The sequence below is a fragment of the Vanacampus margaritifer genome, chromosome 8, assembly GCF_051991255.1.
Source record: "Vanacampus margaritifer isolate UIUO_Vmar chromosome 8, RoL_Vmar_1.0, whole genome shotgun sequence".
Lineage (NCBI taxonomy): Eukaryota > Metazoa > Chordata > Actinopteri > Syngnathiformes > Syngnathidae > Vanacampus > Vanacampus margaritifer.
Window position 1 is genome coordinate 5587501 of NC_135439.1, and position 20298 is coordinate 5607798.

A 20298-nucleotide genomic window follows, 5' to 3' on the forward strand; every position below is an offset into this window, starting at 1 on the left:
AGGCCGCTGTCTGTGTCGCTGACGCACAGCTTCCAGCGAGGAGTGCAGCTCTGCAACGTCAAAAGCAGCAGCAGGTTAGAGGATTGGGAGACGTAAGATTGACGAGGTCATTCAGCCAATACAAAAATAGGTGAAAATGGAGCGGGGTGAGCCTTGGATCATTTGCATGAGACAAATCTGAGTTATTTCAACCACAAGTGGATGTTAGGTGAGAATTCTTCTGAGAATTGTTTTAAATGGAAAAAAAAAAAAACTGATTTGATTAAGGTGACCATTCAGCTGGGATGGCCTGTTTTTTTTTAACCCCAAAATTCTATGTATTTTTTTTAATAAGGACAAATGAGCTTGCAGTGTTTCCCTCAGTGCTCTCTAAGGCTCGTGCTCCTTTAAGAAGCACTGTCAGGGTTCATTGAAGGCGATCCAACACAATAAAAGCAAGGCTGTTAACAAAGAACCTTCTTTCTTTTTTTTTTTCTTTTTTTTTTTCCAGGAGAGCTCAGTATTGTTCATTCGATTTGACATCATCATTGCTCTCCTTTTTTTTTAAAAAACAAATAAATTAAAAAAAATTAATATATATTTTTAAATTTTTTATTATTATTTTTTTAAATATATATACATATATATACATATACACACATATATATATTTTTTTTTTTTTGTATGTGGGTGAGTATGTGTATGTGCGTGTGTGTGTGCGTGCATGCGTGCGAGTGTGTGTGTATTCATCAGTTCACCTAAAGCCCATTAAAAAAAATCCCATACTAATAATATAATATAATATATAATATATAAAGAATCTTCTTTCTTGCACACATTCCAGAAGGATTGCTCTATGTGACGCAAAGAGCACTCTTGATTTTAAATGATCATCCTCGAAGTAGTGAGGATGACACTGGCTCACTCTTATACCAGTGCCTCGTTTGCTCGCAACGACCATGACCGACTTTTGCTCGGTCCTTTTTGTCCATTCATCTGAGCGTAATGTGCGTGTGTGTGCGTGTAGGTGGTGAAAACAGAAGCCGTTGTCAAACAGGAAACACAAGAGGCTTTATGTTGATACTTAAACTAATTCCAGAGCATTTGGCTCTGCGTAGCCCTGAGAGCATGGTACACGCGAGAACAATTGGACCTAATTTCCCTGCCTTGCTATCAAAGTCAGCAAATTCCTGATTATCCGCTTCCCGATTGTCTGATGTCTGAAATATTGTCCTGTGCCATTTGTGCACTATTGTTACAATGATAGCGTTCACATACACAAAATACACGTGACTACAGACTAACAGGCAATATAAACATTTGTTTGCAATTTCACAAAGAAAATAAATAACCCTCTTGGACATTTACGAGGAAATAATATTTTTATTTACCCCTCATCATGTGTGGGGTATATTCTAAAAGTAGGTTAAGAAGTTAAAAAAAAAACATCTGTATGTGTGTTTACCCCACTTGTGATACATTCAGAATTAGTTATTGTTAAATCAGGGGCAAAGATACACTGGTGGAGCACTGCACATTTTGAGAGTTGTGATCAGGTAAAGAAGAAAGATGAGGACAAAAGTAGCTGCACGCATACATACGGGTAAAAAAAAAAGAGAGAAAAAAAGAGTGAGATAATGGAAGGTCCTGTGGTAACACAAGCCTTAGCTGCACTGCCGCATAAAAAACAAACACACTCCTTGTCGTTGTTTTAACAGCTTGACCCGCTCGCAAAACAAACAGAATTTCACCCTGATAAACGCTAAAAGGTCGTCTGCACTTATTCCACGTTTCTCCCCTCCCCAACTTTAAAAAACACAGCAATCCACTTGAGAGCCGAGCTATTTCCTGTGTAGTGCTGCAGCGAAGCATAACACTGCAAAAGTTTCTCCCAGCATGACTGTGTTTTTGTGTGTGTTCATTTTCACTGTGTTTTAAAGGTAGTAACTTATTTTGGCTGTGTCTATTCCTCCTGTTCGTTGTAATTCCACAGATAGCGGGCCTTGTATTATAATGAAGAAAAAACGGATCCATGCTCACCTTTTTAGTTCCATACATGACCTCTAGGAGGCGCTGCTCGGCATCCTGAAATCTTCGGTCCAAGATGGACACCATCTTCCTTACCACTTTCATGATCATGAAGTTGTTGAGAAGGCTGGAAAGCAGACACGGTCACTGGGTGGTGAAAACAACTGCAAATATGCAGGGGTTCATTCACTGTACTCATTTGCTCTCACACACCTTTCTCAGCTTGACTATTTTGTGAAAAATTAAGCGGAAAAGTCTTCCTTTGGCAAGTGAAGGAGGGGAATCATACCTTTTATTGGTGTTTGTTATAAGGTCCGACACATTCTGTAGGTACTCGGTGGCATAGACGACCACCGGCTCTGACTCGTTGATAGGCACCGGAGCGAACACCTCGTTGAGGTAAGGGATCCAGTCCACTGCAGGAGCCAGACTCTGCGCACAAAAAGTTCAACAGTGGATGGGGGCTGTCAAATCATCTTTCACCATTGAAATGCCTATATATATATATATATTCCCAACATGAATCTTAAGAAAAATAGCACACCACAGTATTGCATTTTAGAGAAAACATCTGGACTATAAGGCGCACCTGACTATAAGGCGCACCTGACTATAAGCCGCGCTAGGGCTCACTTGGTTTGTTTTGCTCTGCCTGATGCTCTTGCGCTTCCTTTGTAGTGCGCCCATTTGTGATGTGATGCATAAGCCACACCTTTGTGTTAGCCGCAGGGTCGAATGCAAGTGAAAAAAGTAGCGGCTTGTAGTCTAGAAATTACTGTAATTAATGTAAAAAAAATAAAATAAACTTTTTGCGCATCATGGTAATTTCATGGACATTGTGCTGCTCAGTGTGGTGTGCATGTCTTGGCCACCAGGGAGCGGTATTATACAAATTGCACATACTGTAGATTTGATGATGATTGCGACAAATGTGCAATAATATTAGTTGTATGTTGCATGTGTTACTACTGCTTGTTTTCTCATCTAAGTTGTTAAAATGTCTATAATTGTCGTAACATTGATGCTAGTTTAGTTGCATAGTAGACATGGTTTGGCTATATATAAAAGGTGTAATTCTTTTCTGAAGAATTGTTTACTATCTGCCAAACTGCTGCTTCACAAATCTGCTGAGCAATCTCGAAAAACTCATACAAGTTCAAGTCACTCATAAATGGAGGTACGAATGCATGTTTTCTTGTCGTGCTCTACCAACAAGCTCAAACTAACTTTCAAGTCTTTGGCCTCCATCTTGTGGTAGATGAGCTCCTCATCCCGTCTTTTCTCCAGGGGTACCGTGATGTTAGCCAGGGCCGTTTCAAAGTCTAAAATCTCTCCCATGAGCAGACGAGACGTCTCCTCAGAGCCCCCCAGCAGAACTCCTAACTCCACCAGAAAGTTCTGGTATGCTGTCAGATACTGCAAAGAGAGTAAAAGCAGTAAGTGTGTGTGTGTGTGTGTGTGTGTGTGTGTGTGTGTGTGTGTGTGTGTGTGTGTGTGTGTGGAGAGGAAAAAAATAACATTTAACAAGGTAATTCTCAACTATGCAAATTCAATCACCAGCAGATTCCATCCCAATTTCATGAGTCACTTTCTTTGTTCCTTTCTTTCTTTTCTTAAAAAAAAAAAAGTGAGATTTAAGATTTAATTTAGGTCTTAACAAGTGTAAATTATGGATGGCATGTATTGTTGCTCATTTTTTATGTTTGAAATATAAGAACTAAGAACCAACGCTATTGCCACTTTTTAGGGTATTTTTTCCCATAGATGACAATATACATACAAACACTTCCTAATAAAAAAAAGATGAATAAACTCCATTGAAATAATATCCATCAATTTTCCACATCGCTCATGTGGGCTGCTTCCAGATGAAAAATACATACATAAAAAAAAATACTTGCAATTTAAGACTTATTTAGATTTTGCTGAATATAAACATTCCATATACTTATATAGTTTCAAAAAAAAAAAATATGGTCAGTCAGTTTTGAGTGACATTGTCAAGACGGGTATTCACGTAATACACCAAGTGGTGACTTTATATGTGGGTTTAAATTGTTCTCTCATGGAAATGTCCTGTACAATAAAAACACAACAAAAATGTATGTAAGGTGTTTTTTAAATAAGAAAAAAATATTTACAACAACAAAGCAATGATAATTTAAATATAAATAAATCAAATCATTTTTCATATATTTTTTGCTTGAATTCAGTCTTTTTTGTGTGCATTGTCAATAATTGATTAATGAATTAATTTGTATGGAAGGTGTGTAATACCACAGTTCACCTTTTCATTGGCTGTTTTGTTGAGGTAGTAATCCCGTGAAGGGAGACCCAGGCTGGATTGATCCACCTACATCATTACAAGAAAGCTAATTAGCATCAGAGCACCAACGCACAGAGTGAGCATCATTATCAGAATCAGTGCGCCCCCTCCCCGGCCTGCTCACCTGGATGATGTTATTGGAGGAGTTCTTGGAGTCGGCGCTGACGAACACGGTGAAGAACGACGAAGTGCGGTAGTTTGCCGACACGGCACGGAGGACTTCCTGGAAGTTGTCTTTGTCCCAGGGTCCAGTCAGAGCCCATCCTCCCATCTAGAGGATGCAGAAGATGTCAGGCAGGCGTGCTAACCACTCTTCCACTGTGCTGCACAACAGCAGCTTCAATGTTCCAATTTTGTTTTAATAGAACAATACCTGTGAAACAATACCAAGGGTTTGTTTAAACTGCACATGAAGTGGTTTTCTCAAATAAAAGTGAAAAGCCATCACATACCTGCGTGATGAGTTCCTGCAATGGCTTCGCTCCCAACTCCTCGATCTTTGCCTCGTTCATGCAGGCCTGATAGTATCGCTGGGCCTTCTCCTCCGCTTGGCTCAGACCTTTTATCGTCGTGTTCTCTGCTCAAATCACGACAAAAAAAATGAAATTGTACCACGGCAATGCAATGACAAAAGAAACTTCAATCAACTGTTACGACACTCACCTAATAATTGCTTCATCACGAGCATGTTGCGCTCCCACAAGGTGCTGAAAGAGCCCCAGCGGGACTTCCCTTCAGGAAGGTGGTTGTTGTTCATCCAGCCCCCGCAGGCATAGTTGTAGAAGTCGTGGCAAGGGTCCACAGAGCGGTCCAGGGCGGACATGACGACGCTGGCCACATTGACGCATGGCTCTGTCAGGCAAACGCCCGGATGTGCTGTAGAGGAAGAACAAAAGCGGCTCAAAAATCACATTGTTATGACATTTTTGAGTTACACCGTGAAGAATGGAAAAAATATTTCAAAAGCCGGCCATGCCAAATAGATGCATTTGGCCTTTGGGGGAGCATCTGGAAAGTATCATTTTTGACGGGCTCTATCCAACATGAAAATCCTGGAAGGTACACTTTCTCCTCATAAAAAGTCAGGTTTTTTTTTCCCTTTTTCCTGACGGCCTCACGACTCTGGCTGGAAGTGTTCGGTTTAGGTGAACGGTATGGGATTTTTTAATAGGTTTTAGGTGAACTAATGAATACACACACACACATTCAGACGCTCCCCTACTTACGAACATTCGAGTTACGAACAACGGTACATACGAACATGTCTGCGCGTACAGTATGTCGAAAAATGTTCGGAAAGAAATGCTGTAAGTTAGATTTTGTATTGCGCGTAGTGCTTCTTTCCGCCGCTAATACCGACGATTGGCGCTGTGAGAGCTCATTGGAGGCTGAGCAACGTGGCGAGGAGGAGGAGGAAGAAAACGCCGGTCCCCATGAAGCAGGAAATAACTTTTGAAGCCGATTCCAGCGACGACGAAGAATCTCTCATGATATAAAATCCTCCTCTTCCTCCTCCTCCATCATCTCCTTAAGCATCGAGTACATCTTCCAAAAGTAAGTTAAACTTCATTTTATTTATCTTATTACGTACATGTACATACTGTGTGTGTGTCTTTCGCTCTCTCTCTAACATACGTGGTACAGTACAGTACTGTTTGTACTGAAAAAAACTTTTAATAAAATGGAGAGAATACGTACCAATGCAGGTTACTTGTACAAGCCTTAAACATACTTATATCAGGGATGTGATTTGACCAAAGTGAAATTATCTGAAAATTTAGCCGGGGGTCTGGGGGCCGCTGGCAGTGCCCTGGTGGGGGGACACGGGGGGGCAAAGCCCCCCGGAGCTCATGGGTTTTCCGTGTTTTTAAGTACTTTCAATGCACTCACATGACAAAGAAATAGACAAAACAACAGCATAAATTTTCAATGTATATTGAACTATCCCATATAAAATGGCAACATTTTTTAGTTTAGTTTTTATTTTTAACATTTAGTCAACTCAAAATCAGTCACATTCAAAAACATTGGACTGTCTTTGCTTTTAAAAACTATCACTGAGAATATCATCATATCTAACTAATGTGATTACTAAGTTAACACATAAATAATGTTGAAGAGTTCAAATTTCATGAACTAATAATTGTATCATGACCAAATGAAAAGTAACTCATATTAGAGCATACCACAAATGTCTTTGTTATAGCAGAAGATGTTATCTGTCGGAGTCATGTGCATACACAATGAACTACTAAAAAAAAATATATTTTTTTTTTTTTGGGGGGGGGGGGAGATAAAAAAGCGGAATTCCGCGAATTAGCGGAAAAATCACATCCCTGTTATATAAACCTTCAATATACTTATATAGGCTTTAAACATAAATTATAATACAAAATATAGCACTGAAGCAACTTACGAACAAATTCACCTTACGAACGAAACGTCCGGAACGTAACTCGTTCGTAAGGTGGGGAGCGTCTGTACAAAAAAAAAAAAGAGAGCGCAATGATGATGACATGTCAAATCGGTAAAATTACCGAATGGACAATACTGAGCTCTCCAGGAAAAATAAAAAATAAAAAGTCAGTTTTAATAATTATTCACAACATGTGAAAGGCTGAGTCAGATTAGAGACTCTCGGGCACCACTTTACAGTACATATTGAGACCACAATGACACTCGGTAGTCCGAAGACTTTCTGGTCTTCCTGTGCCTATTATTAAAAGCCTGCAGCAAGACTATTCACTAGGACAAAAAAAAAAAAAAAAGATCATATTACTTGCACCTTCTTATTAAATTGGTATGTGAAACACAACCACTCACCCTGTTGTTTGCATTCGGATGATTATGAACGTAGGGGTAGTTAAATTTGGATTATTTATAGTTATTTTGCACATGAAACAGTTCCAAAAAACAAACTGGACAAAAACGCCATCTTATTCTTCTCTAAATGTGCCCTTACACAACAAGCATTCAAGGTGTGAGACAGGGACAGAGACAGAGTTTCCGCCAAAGCAAGAAGTTAGCACCCCGAAGAGAATTCCTCCATCTTCCTTCCATTATGCCACCGTACGTCGTGACATACACGCTTGTGAATGGCAGGAAGTGGCATGAGGCTTCCCATGGCAACTCGGAGGAAAACCCACATACGAAATGGCTCATCCACAAGCTTTTTTTCCTCGGGATGTAGAAGCTCGCGGGAGAGGCTGTGGAGGTGTTGTTGGGAAGCAGAGATAAAAAGGTGTGGCTGCAGTGTTTCCCTCTCAAACACAATCGTGTGAATGGGATTATTTTTGCTTTTAGGAGCATGCACCCAGGTTGACCTCAGATACATTTGGGTGCTGATTGACCCTTCTATGATCTTTGTTTTTTAATATACAATTTTTTTTTAGTAGGTCTATGTCAGTGGTCCTCAACCCTGATCCTCAGGGACCGGTATCCAGCCTGTTTTCCATGTCTCCCACAGCCAACACAGGTGGAGATCGTTATCAGCCTTCTCCAGAGATTAGCTGATGATATGAATCACCTGTGTTGGCTGTGGGAGGCATGGAAAACAGGCTGGATACCGGTCCTCGAGGACCAGGGTTGAGGACCACTGGTCTATGTGACCCACGGCATGTCTTCAAACCAAACTGTCATTTACTGCATTGTTGTTTATTGCATTGTCATCTGTATTCAGTTGGCAAGCCACTTCATGATTCATAACATTATGAACACATAGGTTGTGCCCGTTTTTACTTAGGGTCTAGATCCATTGACAAAAAAGTGGTGCAAATAATGATCAAAAATAGGAAAGGGAATCATAATGATAATTTCTTGATCATCCATTAAGAATACAGACGCTCCCCACCTTACGAACGAGTTACGTTCCGGACGATCGTTCGTAAGGTGAATTTGTTCGTAAGTTGCTTCAGTGCTATATTTTGTAATATAATTTATGTTTAAAGCCTATATAAGTATATTGAAGGTTTATATAAGTATGTTTAAGGCTTGTACAAGTAACCTGCATTGGTTTGTACTGAAAAAAACTTTTAATAAAATGGAGAGAATACGTACAGTACTGTACTGTACTACGTATGTTAGAGAGAGAGCGAAAGACACACAGTATGTACATGTACGTAATAAGATAAATAAAATGAAGTTTAACTTACTTTTGGAAGATGTACTCGATGCTTAAGGAGATGATGGAGGAGGAGGAAGAGGAGGATTTTTATATCATGAGAGATTCTTCGTCGTCGCTGGAATCGGCTTCAAAAGTTATTTCCTGCTTCATGGGGACCGGCGTTTCTTCCTCCTCCTCCTCGCCACGTTGCTCAGCCTCCAATGAGCTCTCACAGCGCCAATCGTTGGTATTAGCGGCGGAAAGAAGCACTACGCGCAATACAAAATCTAACTTACAGCATCTCTTTCCGAACATTTTTCGACATACTGTACGCGCAGAAATGTGCGTATGTACCGTCGTTCGTAACTCGAAAGTTCGTAAGTAGGGGAGCGTCTGTACTGTGCAAAATTGATTAAGGCAAAAATGGAATGCACTAAACAAGATGCCATATGTGGGAAGCCGAGCCATATCAAGTCAACTCCCCCAGAGAGCGCTATTCATCTCAATGTGTTCAGGATGCTGAGTAAAATAAGTACTCACTCTGCCGGTAGAAGACGGCGGTTGTGATGAGCGATACGAATAGGCCCGCAGACAGCACGCACACCAGACACAGAAGCTGCCTCTCCCTCTGCGTTCTCTCAGGCCAGCACGAGAAACACCAGCCCTGCCGGAGAGTCACCTGTGCAAAAATTAACACCTTTATATTTATTTTTTACAGACAAATACAGCAAGTGTTCCCTGTACATTCCCGATTCCACCCATCTATTATTCAGTGGAAAAACTCACCTTGAGTTTGGTTCTCAGGCCAAAGTACTGCTCATATAAAATTATTACTTTGGTAGCATATTGTCGCGTTTAGATGTCAGGGAACCATGTTGAAGTGAGATGAGCGATTTCATTTGGTGCGTTGCTGCCATCTTGTAGCATCCAGCCCATCCATTTTCTGTATCACTTATCCTCGCTTCTATTTGTGCCCGAGAAGTGTTTTTGATGACATATTTATTATAATTATGGCATTAGGCTCGGTCAGTGATCTACTACAGCGTGTTCTGAACCCTGTATCAAGACAAAACTGCGGAACTTGCATACTATTAAGGGTTTCCAATAAAGCGGGAAAAAAATGACATTGGACTCCTTGAAAACACAATGTTGACCTGTTAAGTCAAAGATCCCTGGCAGAGTTACAAGAAAATTGAGCATCTCCTGTTTCCTCTCCTTATGCGCAGAGACAATAAGAATTTAGGTTGACATACCCGTAACGTAACCTAAAGGCCAACCACCAAACAGTATGAAGGGGGTGGTTTGATTTCAGGATTAGGTTAAATTCCAACAAGTTTAAGTGTTGGGTCAAGGGAAATTGCTCCCTACAAGAAAATTGCCAAACCGCAGCTCTCAATGAACAGCTTCCGACCACAACTTGACAGCACGTCATCCTGTTGGAGCCGATTCCACTGTGCATATATATCGCATATAAAACAATCCATCTTGCTCTCTATTCAATCAGATTATCCCAAGTTAATGTGGCCATGTTGAGCACCAAAGCCACAGCATTGCTTAATCACTCAGTTTGGACTCAAACTCAGTTTAACAGCGAGGAAAAAGCGACAAAGGAGAACTTTCTACTACATTTTCAAAAACGAAAGCAAAGTCAAATGCTCACTTTGGCCTCTCAAATTTCACATTCTGCCTCTGCTTAACGATGTCAGCTGCATAATGTGAGGTCTTCAAACGAATGCTTTAAAAATGTTGCTTTTATTGAAGCCGACAATAGTGTAGGGGTGCTACACCATCTGGCTGGTTCAAAGGGCATTTCCTCCATGAGACCGTGACTCAGAGAAACACAAAATCACGTAGAACTAAAGTTTAGGAAGTTGTTTACTGTTCATGTATGAAATGCACCTATAACTATAACGCGAATTATACAGGGTGGACTGTAGTTTCCATACATAGGGTTTGTATATTTGATACCTACAATCCATATGGTATTTGAAACATTAAAAAAAAGACATTTTACGGCCCACCCTGTCTGAATAGGAGTAGTACTGTATAGTATTTGGCATCAAAGAAATATGTTGAAGTTATACATCTTAATTGAAAGACAAATTTTGTTTTTGTTTATTTTAAGGGTAATGTTTTTGTTTATTTTAACCCTGGAGAACCCACGGGGTCAAATTTGGCCCCTATAAATTCTGCTACTCAAATAATGAGTTTTTTTTTTTTTTTTTTTACAAATTTAACTTCAAAAGTCCAGAGTGCCACTTCTGACCCCTGCATGGGGCCATCTAGTGGATGAATATTGCACTTACATGAGCCAGAGCGGTAGTGACAAGATGGCTAAAATGCAACAAATAAAACAAAAAAATTATATTGTTCAATGTAGCTGTGTATTTGATTGATTATTTTCTTAAATTCTAAATAGTTTACTGACAGTTTTTGTTATTCTGATTTTTCGAAATGATACTCCTAAATCCCAAAGGGTCAGATTTCGCCCTAATCCTAAATTAGGGAATAAAGGGTTAAAATTGAAAAAAAAAAAACATATATTTTGGTGTTCAGTGAATTTATAGCAGTCATTTAATGTATAATTCATAATTTTCCAAAGAAGAAAAAGGGTTCTTGGGTTCTCCAGGGTTAAGGGTAATGTTATGAAATGAGTCAGAAATCATATTTAAGTTTTTCGGGATCTGTAGTAATATTTACACTTGTTAGGCCAGGTACACACAAAAAAGACAAGCAGGCTGTTTTTTTTTTTTATGAAACACCCGGCAATCTCATGTCTTACACGACAGTTTTATAAGATTGAGACGTGACGGAATGTAACCAATCAAACAAGCTCTCTTATGACGAACAAGGAAGCAGCAGTAACTAAAACAAAGGAATGTCCCACCCAACGGGACAATCCCTGCAACCCTAGAGAGGATAAACGGTATGGATAATGGATGGACAGGACAATTTGTTTTCTGGTTACATTATGAAAAAAAAAAAAAAAAAAAGAAAACTAAAGAGACTAAATACTATTAGCATAATATGGAGAGCTGAGTTAGTGATTTTTCTGTCTGCATATTTTTTAATTTATCAGGTTACTTCCTTGTATGTAAAGAGTGACAAAAGACGACCCATGGTCTACCATTATATTCTTAGGCACAGGGAATGTTGGCAAGCAGGTTACTTGCTGGAAAACAAAGCCAAATGGTAACAATAGGACCGATAACACAAAGGAAATAACTTTTGATGATTCTGCTTCTGAAAATGAAAAAAAAAAAGGAGTGCCTTAAAGACTGCAAGCACACTTGTCTATTTGTCATAAATCAACCCAAATGCCGCTGAGCATATACAAGTGACAATATGTTAAAAATGTAAAATGATAGACAATGTACTGTAAGTCCCTGAATGTGCAGTCATTAAGATTGTGTGGCTTTTACCAGAAAAGTACACCGTTTTTCTCCCATTTCACACGGTTTATTCTCTCACCCTTCAGTATTGGATTACATTGTTTTAGTTTTAACAGTTAAAAAAAGAAACCTTACAACACAATCCTGCAGTTTCGTGTTGGCAGGTGAACAGGAAGCATGCGTTTAGCAGCTTGGCTTCCGATGTGGGTTTGGCAAAGACATATTATGATAATGTTGCTTTTTGAGTGTCAATGTAGGTTATTTACATACACAAAAAAAACATTGTAATATTGCAGTACTGTAATAGAATACCACAATAAATAATTTTTTTTGAAATGCATGTAAATACCTTAATCTGAGCATGTTTGACCTTTTGTATCAACATTCCCAGACACTTCCAGCCATCGAACATGGCTCCTTTGTGGTTTATGGTAACATTAATCCACAAGAGAAGAAAAAAAAGCGATGTACGGGGGAACGTTTTTAGTACCAGTAACTCCCCGCTTTCTGATCAAAATCAGGTAATTGATTAAAGATTATTCTGATGGATTGAGTGTTTGTATGTCTCATTCACCACATAAAAAAAATGACAACCAGACAAATTTGCAACTAACTTGTGGACCAGATAAGAGCTAGCCTAGCTTCTATGTCTTGTTCTTGGTATTTTCCCGGCAGTCTGGCTGGCCTGTGGCAGCATGCTGCCTCTACAGGTCAGTCTTGGTACTACATAAGAGATCTGGTTTGGGGTGAGATGTCAAAATTGGTTTGTAATTGACTTAACAGAGGGTTAATTTAACATAAAGCCAAGAAATGGACAATTACAGCATAAAAGCAAGGCGAGGCTAACCTCTGAGGCACAAAAAAAATCATTTGCTTCCAATCTCAATGGAAGCATTTGTTTAAATCAGAATGTGACTTGTGGTTGATTTCCTGAAACGTTGTGTTTTACAGGTTTTACCAGATCCAAACAACATATTAAAAGCCTGTCAAGTGAAACTGTGTTGTTGGTCTTACCCGCATGGGTGTTGACTGGTAGACGTCATCAGTGCCAGAGTCCACCAGGTCTTCCTCGTCCAGCGTGGCTCTCTTGTACGAAGACATCTGAAAAGTCAGATGCATAAAAGAGTCCCTAAGTGCCTCCATGCTGCTTCTTCCTACCCCCTTCAGCTGTTTACTCCTCAGCAATGTTTGGAGGTTCGGGTTTCACCCCGGCGTCCATCGCAAGCGAGCGATCTGGTCGTTCCGGTCCGGCTGGGCTGACACCAATGAGTTTTTCAAAGGCATCCCCTTCCAGCCCCCATGACCGCTGACACCGCACGTCACAACAATAACACCTCCCCCTAAATCCTTGAGAGTTTTCCTCTTTTACAACTTGCTGGGTCCACCTGGTGCAGGGGAAGCGGAACCAGTTGAAAAACAGGCTGAAGTGGTGACTGTGACTTGTGTGTGCATACATTCCCGGAAAGATTTGGGCAGGCGCAGGCCACACCTCATCTCTTTCTATAGGACAAGACACTGAGGAGGAGGCGCCCCGGGAAAGCGTGTTCACCTCCCACGACATGCTTGCTCCCGTCACCATGGTAACCGACACCTGATAGCTTCTGAGGCCGTCTCGTCTCCTGCCTATGTATGTTAAAAACACCTAAAGAAATTGTCTGTAATAGTTGGAGTCACTCCATATTAAGAGAATTAAACCAACATTTTGTGTGCTTCAAAACTCAAGAGAAACAATGATCTAAATCAAAATTGTACACTATTTAATGAGATCTAAAACTGGAGCTGTACCAATTAGCTTTGTTATCATTAATGGTCAATTAGTACAGTCCCATCTAACATTAGGTATTACAAGCAAAAAAAAAAAAAAAGCTTCTCAACAGCCAATCAGCTGCAAGGTCACCCGCTTCCCATATTTGGGCGAATTCTCTAGCTGGAATTTTCCACAAGGAGAATGTATACTAGAAAAATAGGCAACACTAAATTGTTAAGCTTTTTTTTTTAACTGATTAATTGACTTTATATTTACTTTCCTGTGTGAGGAAAAATGCACAAAAAAAAAAAAGAACAAGTTAGACTTTGGATGATCCAGCGTAAATGAAGTCTGAGCCACCTCGTCTGGCTCCCATCAAAACAAGCTTGTAACCCGGTAACCCAGTATGTTTACTTGACCCAGACAGCTACCTGTAAACCACAAAGGACATACGCTGGCACGCCCCTGATTTGTTGTTCTTCATTACTTATTTCACATAAACACAGGAGAACGACGGTCTTATCCCGCAAAGAAAGAGAGACATTTAATTGCTTTTTCCTGGAAAGATGACGCAAATACCAACAACACCAAGTGGAAGGAGCTCAACGTGTTCATGGTTCCAAAGGTTAACGTGCCCTCCTTCCAGGACAACAATTGTAATGCCTTAAACTTTGCAACCAGCCACAAAACCACAATGCATTTATCGGTTCATAAAAAGTATGGATGAGGACCGTGTTGTTGTACATTTCACACTTCTCAAGACCGCAACATTGGGCAATAGGCATAGTCAGCTGCTGACTAACGCGGCCACCCTCCTTTGGCTTTCCAAATAAGGACAGTCACTTCTTTGAGGAAAATATGCTGGTACACAGAATGACAGCAACTAATATGAGAAACTAAAATTTTACTTTTTTTTTTTTTTTTACCACTTTGGGACTAATCACTAATGCTACTGGGCAGTTTCTTGTTCTAGAACTAGAATATTTTATTTAGAATGATTGAGGTTAGGTGTTTTTTTTTCTTTTTTTGGTGGGGGCTGGAAGCTTCATGCTAGCATGGCGGGTTGTTGTTAGCACTTTGCTCAGGAGAGCTATTTGGTGTGGGGTGGGTAAAGGCAGTTTCCCTCCTGATCTGCTCATAAAACAGTGGGGGCGACAATCGTAAATGTCAAACCTGTTCAATATTTATGGTCAAAATTCCTTGCGATAATAAAATGGCAATCATAAAAATTACAATGATATGAGTCTGCAATCCAGTTACCAGATAAGCTAACTATTAGCCAAGCTTCTTTAACTCATTCACTGCCATTGACGGCTATAGACGTAAAACATTCATTTGAATTATTTCTATTAGTTTCACATTTTTTTCCACTTTTGTTAACAAGATTATGAAAACCTAGATTTTTTTTTTAATTGTACATTTAGAACAGATGTAAAATTTGTGATTCATCGTGAGTTAACGATTGAAGTCATGCGATTAACTCTTTGACTGCCATGGACGTTAAAAGATGTCAAGTAAAAACCTACGGAGGGCCGCCAATGACGTTAAAAGACGTCATCCAATTTTTTATTTTTATTTTTTTTAAACGGTTGGAGGGAAGCCTTGGCGAGCTGTGGTGAAAGTTTCAAGCAGATCTAGTTAGCCTAATGACTATTTTTGGCCCCTAGATGGCAGCAATGACTCTCTTTTGACAGTCTGCTACTTGCTATTCCCCGGAAAAAAAGGCCGTCAAGAAAGTGTAACGTCTGCACGCGAAATGAGCCATCGCAAGTGAAACTAATCTGTTGTGCAAATCCTGCTGCGTCTCCTTGCACCCATGGGAGCGTTACAAAAAGAAAAACTGTATTCGAAACAACCACATAATTGTAAATAGTACCACAGTTGTACACATTTGTAAATAGTTTGCAAAATTGTTTTGTCAAATTGTTACACTGTTGAATGTAAATAAACGTATTTTGCAACCAAAAAACACTTTTTCATTGTTGGTGATAGCGTTTTACAGAAGTAAAGCACTATTTAGGTGTTTGTGGCATCATTCATGGACAAAAAGAAGTGTAGAATTCACTAGAGTGCATGAAATAACATCGTTTCACAAAAAGCTCTTTTTCTCCGCTTTTTGTTTCAAAACAGAGCATTTCGGTGAAACTAACCATTTTCTATTGTTGATTACTGAAGAACGGAATAAGGTAGAAACAAACTTTTTTTTCTGTGTTTCCATAGTCCAAACACAACATTTTCTGTCGACCTTGAAAGATCAGTCAAAATGCTTAAATCGGCTGGCAGTGGCGACATCCCGTTTCTGAAAACGTTAATTACAATAAAAAATTGTAATTGCCTGACGCCCCTAATTTTTTTTTTTTTTTAATTTTTCTTTTAATTAGGGTCATCAGTCAATCGCATGACTTCAGTAGTCAATAGTCAGTTAATCGTGATTAACTCACGATTAATCACACATTTTATATCTGTTCTAAATGTACAATAATTTTTTCTAGGTTTTCATACTCTTGTTAACAAAAGTGGAAAAAAATGTGAAACTAATAGAAATAGTTCAAATTTTTGACGTCTATAGCCGTCAATGGCAGTGAATGAGTTAATTACAAATATTATGGCTACCGGTACTCTTTCTCATTTGTACTTTCCAGCAGTGTGGTGCTCTGCTCCATCTGCCAGGTTGGTTTTGGAACTACAACTGGATTTTAAATGTCACGTCTTGCTACAGTCTCCCGATTTTGCCGTGCCATCGTAAAAAAAAAAAAAAGAGGCTTTAAATACAACTGACACAAACAAACACACGCGAACAAACAAGCGGTTTCCTTGTACGGGGAAAATCATTTAAGTAGCGGTACAATGGTGCCCTTAAACATGAGTACGCGCCAACAAGCTTCATCAGATTAGTTCGAAACCTCAGCCAAAGGTCTCACACAAACACACACACACTCAAAGAAAAATACACAAAGAGGCATACGGTTACATATGACGACAAACAGAGACGACAAAAAATGACCAAGTTATGCAAGATGACGTGAGACAACACAAAGTTACACATGCACGCCATGTGCCATTGTCCAACTGACATGAGCTAACTTGTTGCCTTTTCTACGCCGCATTTCGTTTTGTTTGCTCTCCCGTATGGACTGGAAACAAACAAACGGGGCCCATGACTCAACAGGCAAACACTCGCGTAGGGCCGGCCGGCTCTTGAACGTCACAATTCACACGGCCGCGGGCGCCCGGGCCTGCTTGAAAGCGACCGATAGTGACGTGGTCGTCTCATGGGTTTAGCTCCTGACCTGTGACATCAGCACGGCGCAGGAAAAGGTCGCTTTTTTCCCCCATCCTGCAGCAATGATGTTTCCTTTTCGGAGAGGAAAACACCCTGATAATCATGGAAGGCAGCTAACTAAGCCATTTTCACATTTAACTTTAAAGCAAAAATAATAATTTTTTTGTTTATTTAGTATTGCAAGAGAAAACAAAGCTTGTATTGGCCGCTACGTGGTATCATGTGTAGGCTGCAGTCCAGGAATTCTTTACATTCCTCAGTGCGTAGTTCAGGTACTCCGTGTGTGTGTGTGTGTGTCAAGGTTATAATAGTTTAGCGTTTTTTTTTTTTTTTTTAATGATTCTCTCCAAATGTTCACTGTAGAGACAGAAAATAATGTGAAAATGCCGTGGGGAAATCAAATTCAAGTTAGCGAGAAACCGATAAACGAGGTATTCTGATCGCGTTCATATGAACAAATATTCTGGTTAGAAAAAAGGATTACCCAGGTGTCTTATTCGGGTTATTGAAAACTTGAATAAGAGCATATCGGTGTTTTTGTATGCGTTTACATGGTCATTCAAAACCCATATTTTCCAATATTTGGGTTTTGAAATGGTTATTGGCTGCATGTAAACATTAGTCACCGTTTCCACTCTTCTAAACACGTGTTACACTTAATAAATGTAACTTTTTATTGAAGAATGAAAAAAAGAGAATAAATATCAGCGCTATAAATCCGTGTAGCCGACTTTCAGTGGAAGTTAGAAGAAAAAGAAGGAGAAATAGAAGAAGATGATGAAGGCAAAGAAGAAGAAAAAGAGGACAAAGAAGGAGACGATGAAAGAACGGTAGTCATGGTAACTAGTTTTCAGGATTTACTGTGCTAAAAAGGCACATTAACCCTCCAGGATTGTACCTTTTGCTAAAAACTGTTACAGGTTTTTGGTTTAAGTAAGCCATTTATAAACTTGAATTATTATTGTAGTACTGCCTGACGCATTGGGCTCCAGAACTATTTTGGGGGGGGGTTTTGATTGATGCAGTGCACTTGGTAATATTTCCAAATGCGCCCACAATGATTTTGGGGGGTGCTGAGCTCTAATGTTCATTTTTTTGTAAACCAAATTTTACTTAAAAAAAATAAATAATATAAATATATATTTTAAAAATTGACTGGTATGACTTGGATGGATTTATTATTTAAAAGGAGAGGTACAGTACATGCTGGTGCTTTCGGTAGCTTTCGAGTCATAACACAAATGATAAGAGGCCCTTCCCTCTACACGGCTGTTTGTTGTGTCTCTCGGCCGCGCACTCTCCAGACACTTAGCTAATGAATAACGGCTGAGCAAACAAGTCACTGAGTGTGTGAGTGTGTGTGCATGTGTGTGTTATGAAATCAATCAATCACTCTCGATGAGGGAATTTACAGTACTCTGTGCCATCAGGTTTGTGTGATAACAATATTTTGATGGCCTTACTACACATGATAAGCAAGCATGAGGAGGGGGAAATAATCAACCACACTGTGCAACCACAATAAACTACTTGAGAAATACACTGAGTCCAATTTTCAATCTTCACTTCCCCTCTATCATATCTTAACACATATACGACTCGTAATGCTCTGTGAGTGGAAGTACAGTACGTACGTGATTTAAAACAGTAACTCTATCGAGGCTAGTTGATTTCGATATGTAAATATAGGGTTGTTTTATCTTAATTTCATATTATAGCTAATCACTTGGAGGACAAGGAGTGGTTATTGTATTAAATTACAAATGTTTGCGATCTTAATGCGAACACACAATTCAAAATGCCATTGGCGTGCAAAGTGCAAACAGAAGAAGCACCGATGTTTCAGTGGCCCTAACCACATGCAATGGACACTTGAACACAACAAAAAAAATACAACCACTTATGCAGACAGACAATATAACAATAGTCACAAGCCTATATTCCTCATCTTCTACGAAAAACAACTAATAATGCAGCTTACTGAGTCATGTAGTTAGTATAGTAATTTTACTGCCCCCTGGTGGCTGAGGTGTGCACACCAGAAGGAGGAAACTGAACATGAAATCATGATGCAAAAACTGATTTAATTATATTTAATTACATTATTATTATTATTATTATTAGCATTAAGCTGTATGTTTTTAACTTATTTACCTCTTTTTCATGAAAACATAAATAAAAAAATGATATACTATAATTTTAAAATAAAAGGTCAGTTTTTCAAAAATGTTGTCCCAGAATTCTGGAATGACCCGTATATTATTTTAAGGCTAGTTTCCTCCGATACGTAAACATAGCGTCATTCTTGCTCAATTTCACATTACAGCAACTTCCACGTGAGCCCCCTTAGTAAACACAGTTACATTGCGCACATTTGGTAGACAAATACACAGTTTTAGGTGGATTTTACGAAATGAATAGACACTGTTTGAGTCAGAAATGAACATTTGCAGACACAGGTGATTTCACGTTAGCAACCCAACTTATCCTCCTACTCCACCCCGGAAGACGAAATCCGTACCGTTTTTGAGTGATTTTCCTGACAACAAGTCTGACTCGGGGTTTGAACAACACACACACACACAAAGGAAGTACACTCACCGTGCTTTCGGATGGTCCACTGGCGTGACTCGGTCGGTAGTCTTTTCTGGCCCGAGGCACGGGAGGTGGGGGGCAAACAGATAGACAGCCCCCCTCGCGATCCAATCCAAGGCTCCCCTCAGCGTCTCGCGTCAAGATCGGTCCCATCCCTCTAAACGTCATACCGGAAGTGGTCGTGCACTAGCGGGGGAAACAAACACGCACATATTTTCAGGCCAAAAACACATCTCTATCGGTTGAACAAATTGTTTGGGTAAATGTTTTAAGTCAGACCTGTCAAAAGCACCGCTGTGGACTTCAAGAGGATTAACACGCACTGATTATGCAAATAAACAAATCTGTCCAAACTGAAGCGACGTCGTTTCAATGTTTATTTGTTTTTGGATTAAAACATTCGCTGGAAACATTAGAACCATTTTAAATCCTGTACAGTACTTAAAATACAGTACTTTTTTTTGTGTTATTTAATGTTAAACAGAATATGCTTATTTGATCTTTGTATTCATTTTGGTAGGCTATTTCTTGAGTTGCATATTTGTAATTATTCTTTTGTAGAATGTTAATGTGTTTTATTGTTTTATTTGTCTTCTTTATTTTTAACTAATATTCATTATTTATATTTTTGTTTTATTCAAACGATGTATTTTTAATTCTATATTTCATATTTAATTTTGAAATATTATATAGTTTTTGTATTGATTATTTTTAGGAATATTAAAATGTCGTATCGTCCATTTTATTCTTTGCATTTTTATTTATACTATATTGAGTCATGTCACCATGCATAATGCCATCCTACAGGGGGCGTTCCGAGTCCACATTCATGCGCTCACGGCTTGC

At 39.3% G+C, this 20298-nt stretch overlaps 1 protein-coding gene across 1 annotated transcript in view; it reads right to left on the reverse strand.

The window, feature by feature from the left end:
* ece1 (endothelin converting enzyme 1) overlaps positions 1-20298 on the reverse strand; it is a 51488-nt gene that overhangs the window by 9009 nt on the left and 22181 nt on the right. The window contains exons 2-12 of the mRNA XM_077572256.1: positions 19459-19638; positions 12842-12928; positions 8976-9114; positions 4997-5209; positions 4786-4910; positions 4458-4604; positions 4295-4360; positions 3235-3423; positions 2297-2439; positions 2020-2134; positions 1-50 (exon numbers count right to left, since the gene is read on the reverse strand). The exon at positions 1-50 is cut by the window's left edge and continues 61 nt beyond it. Of these exons, the coding sequence (XP_077428382.1) occupies positions 1-50; positions 2020-2134; positions 2297-2439; positions 3235-3423; positions 4295-4360; positions 4458-4604; positions 4786-4910; positions 4997-5209; positions 8976-9114; positions 12842-12928; positions 19459-19638 (1454 nt within the window). The remainder of the gene's footprint in view (positions 51-2019; positions 2135-2296; positions 2440-3234; positions 3424-4294; positions 4361-4457; positions 4605-4785; positions 4911-4996; positions 5210-8975; positions 9115-12841; positions 12929-19458; positions 19639-20298) is intronic.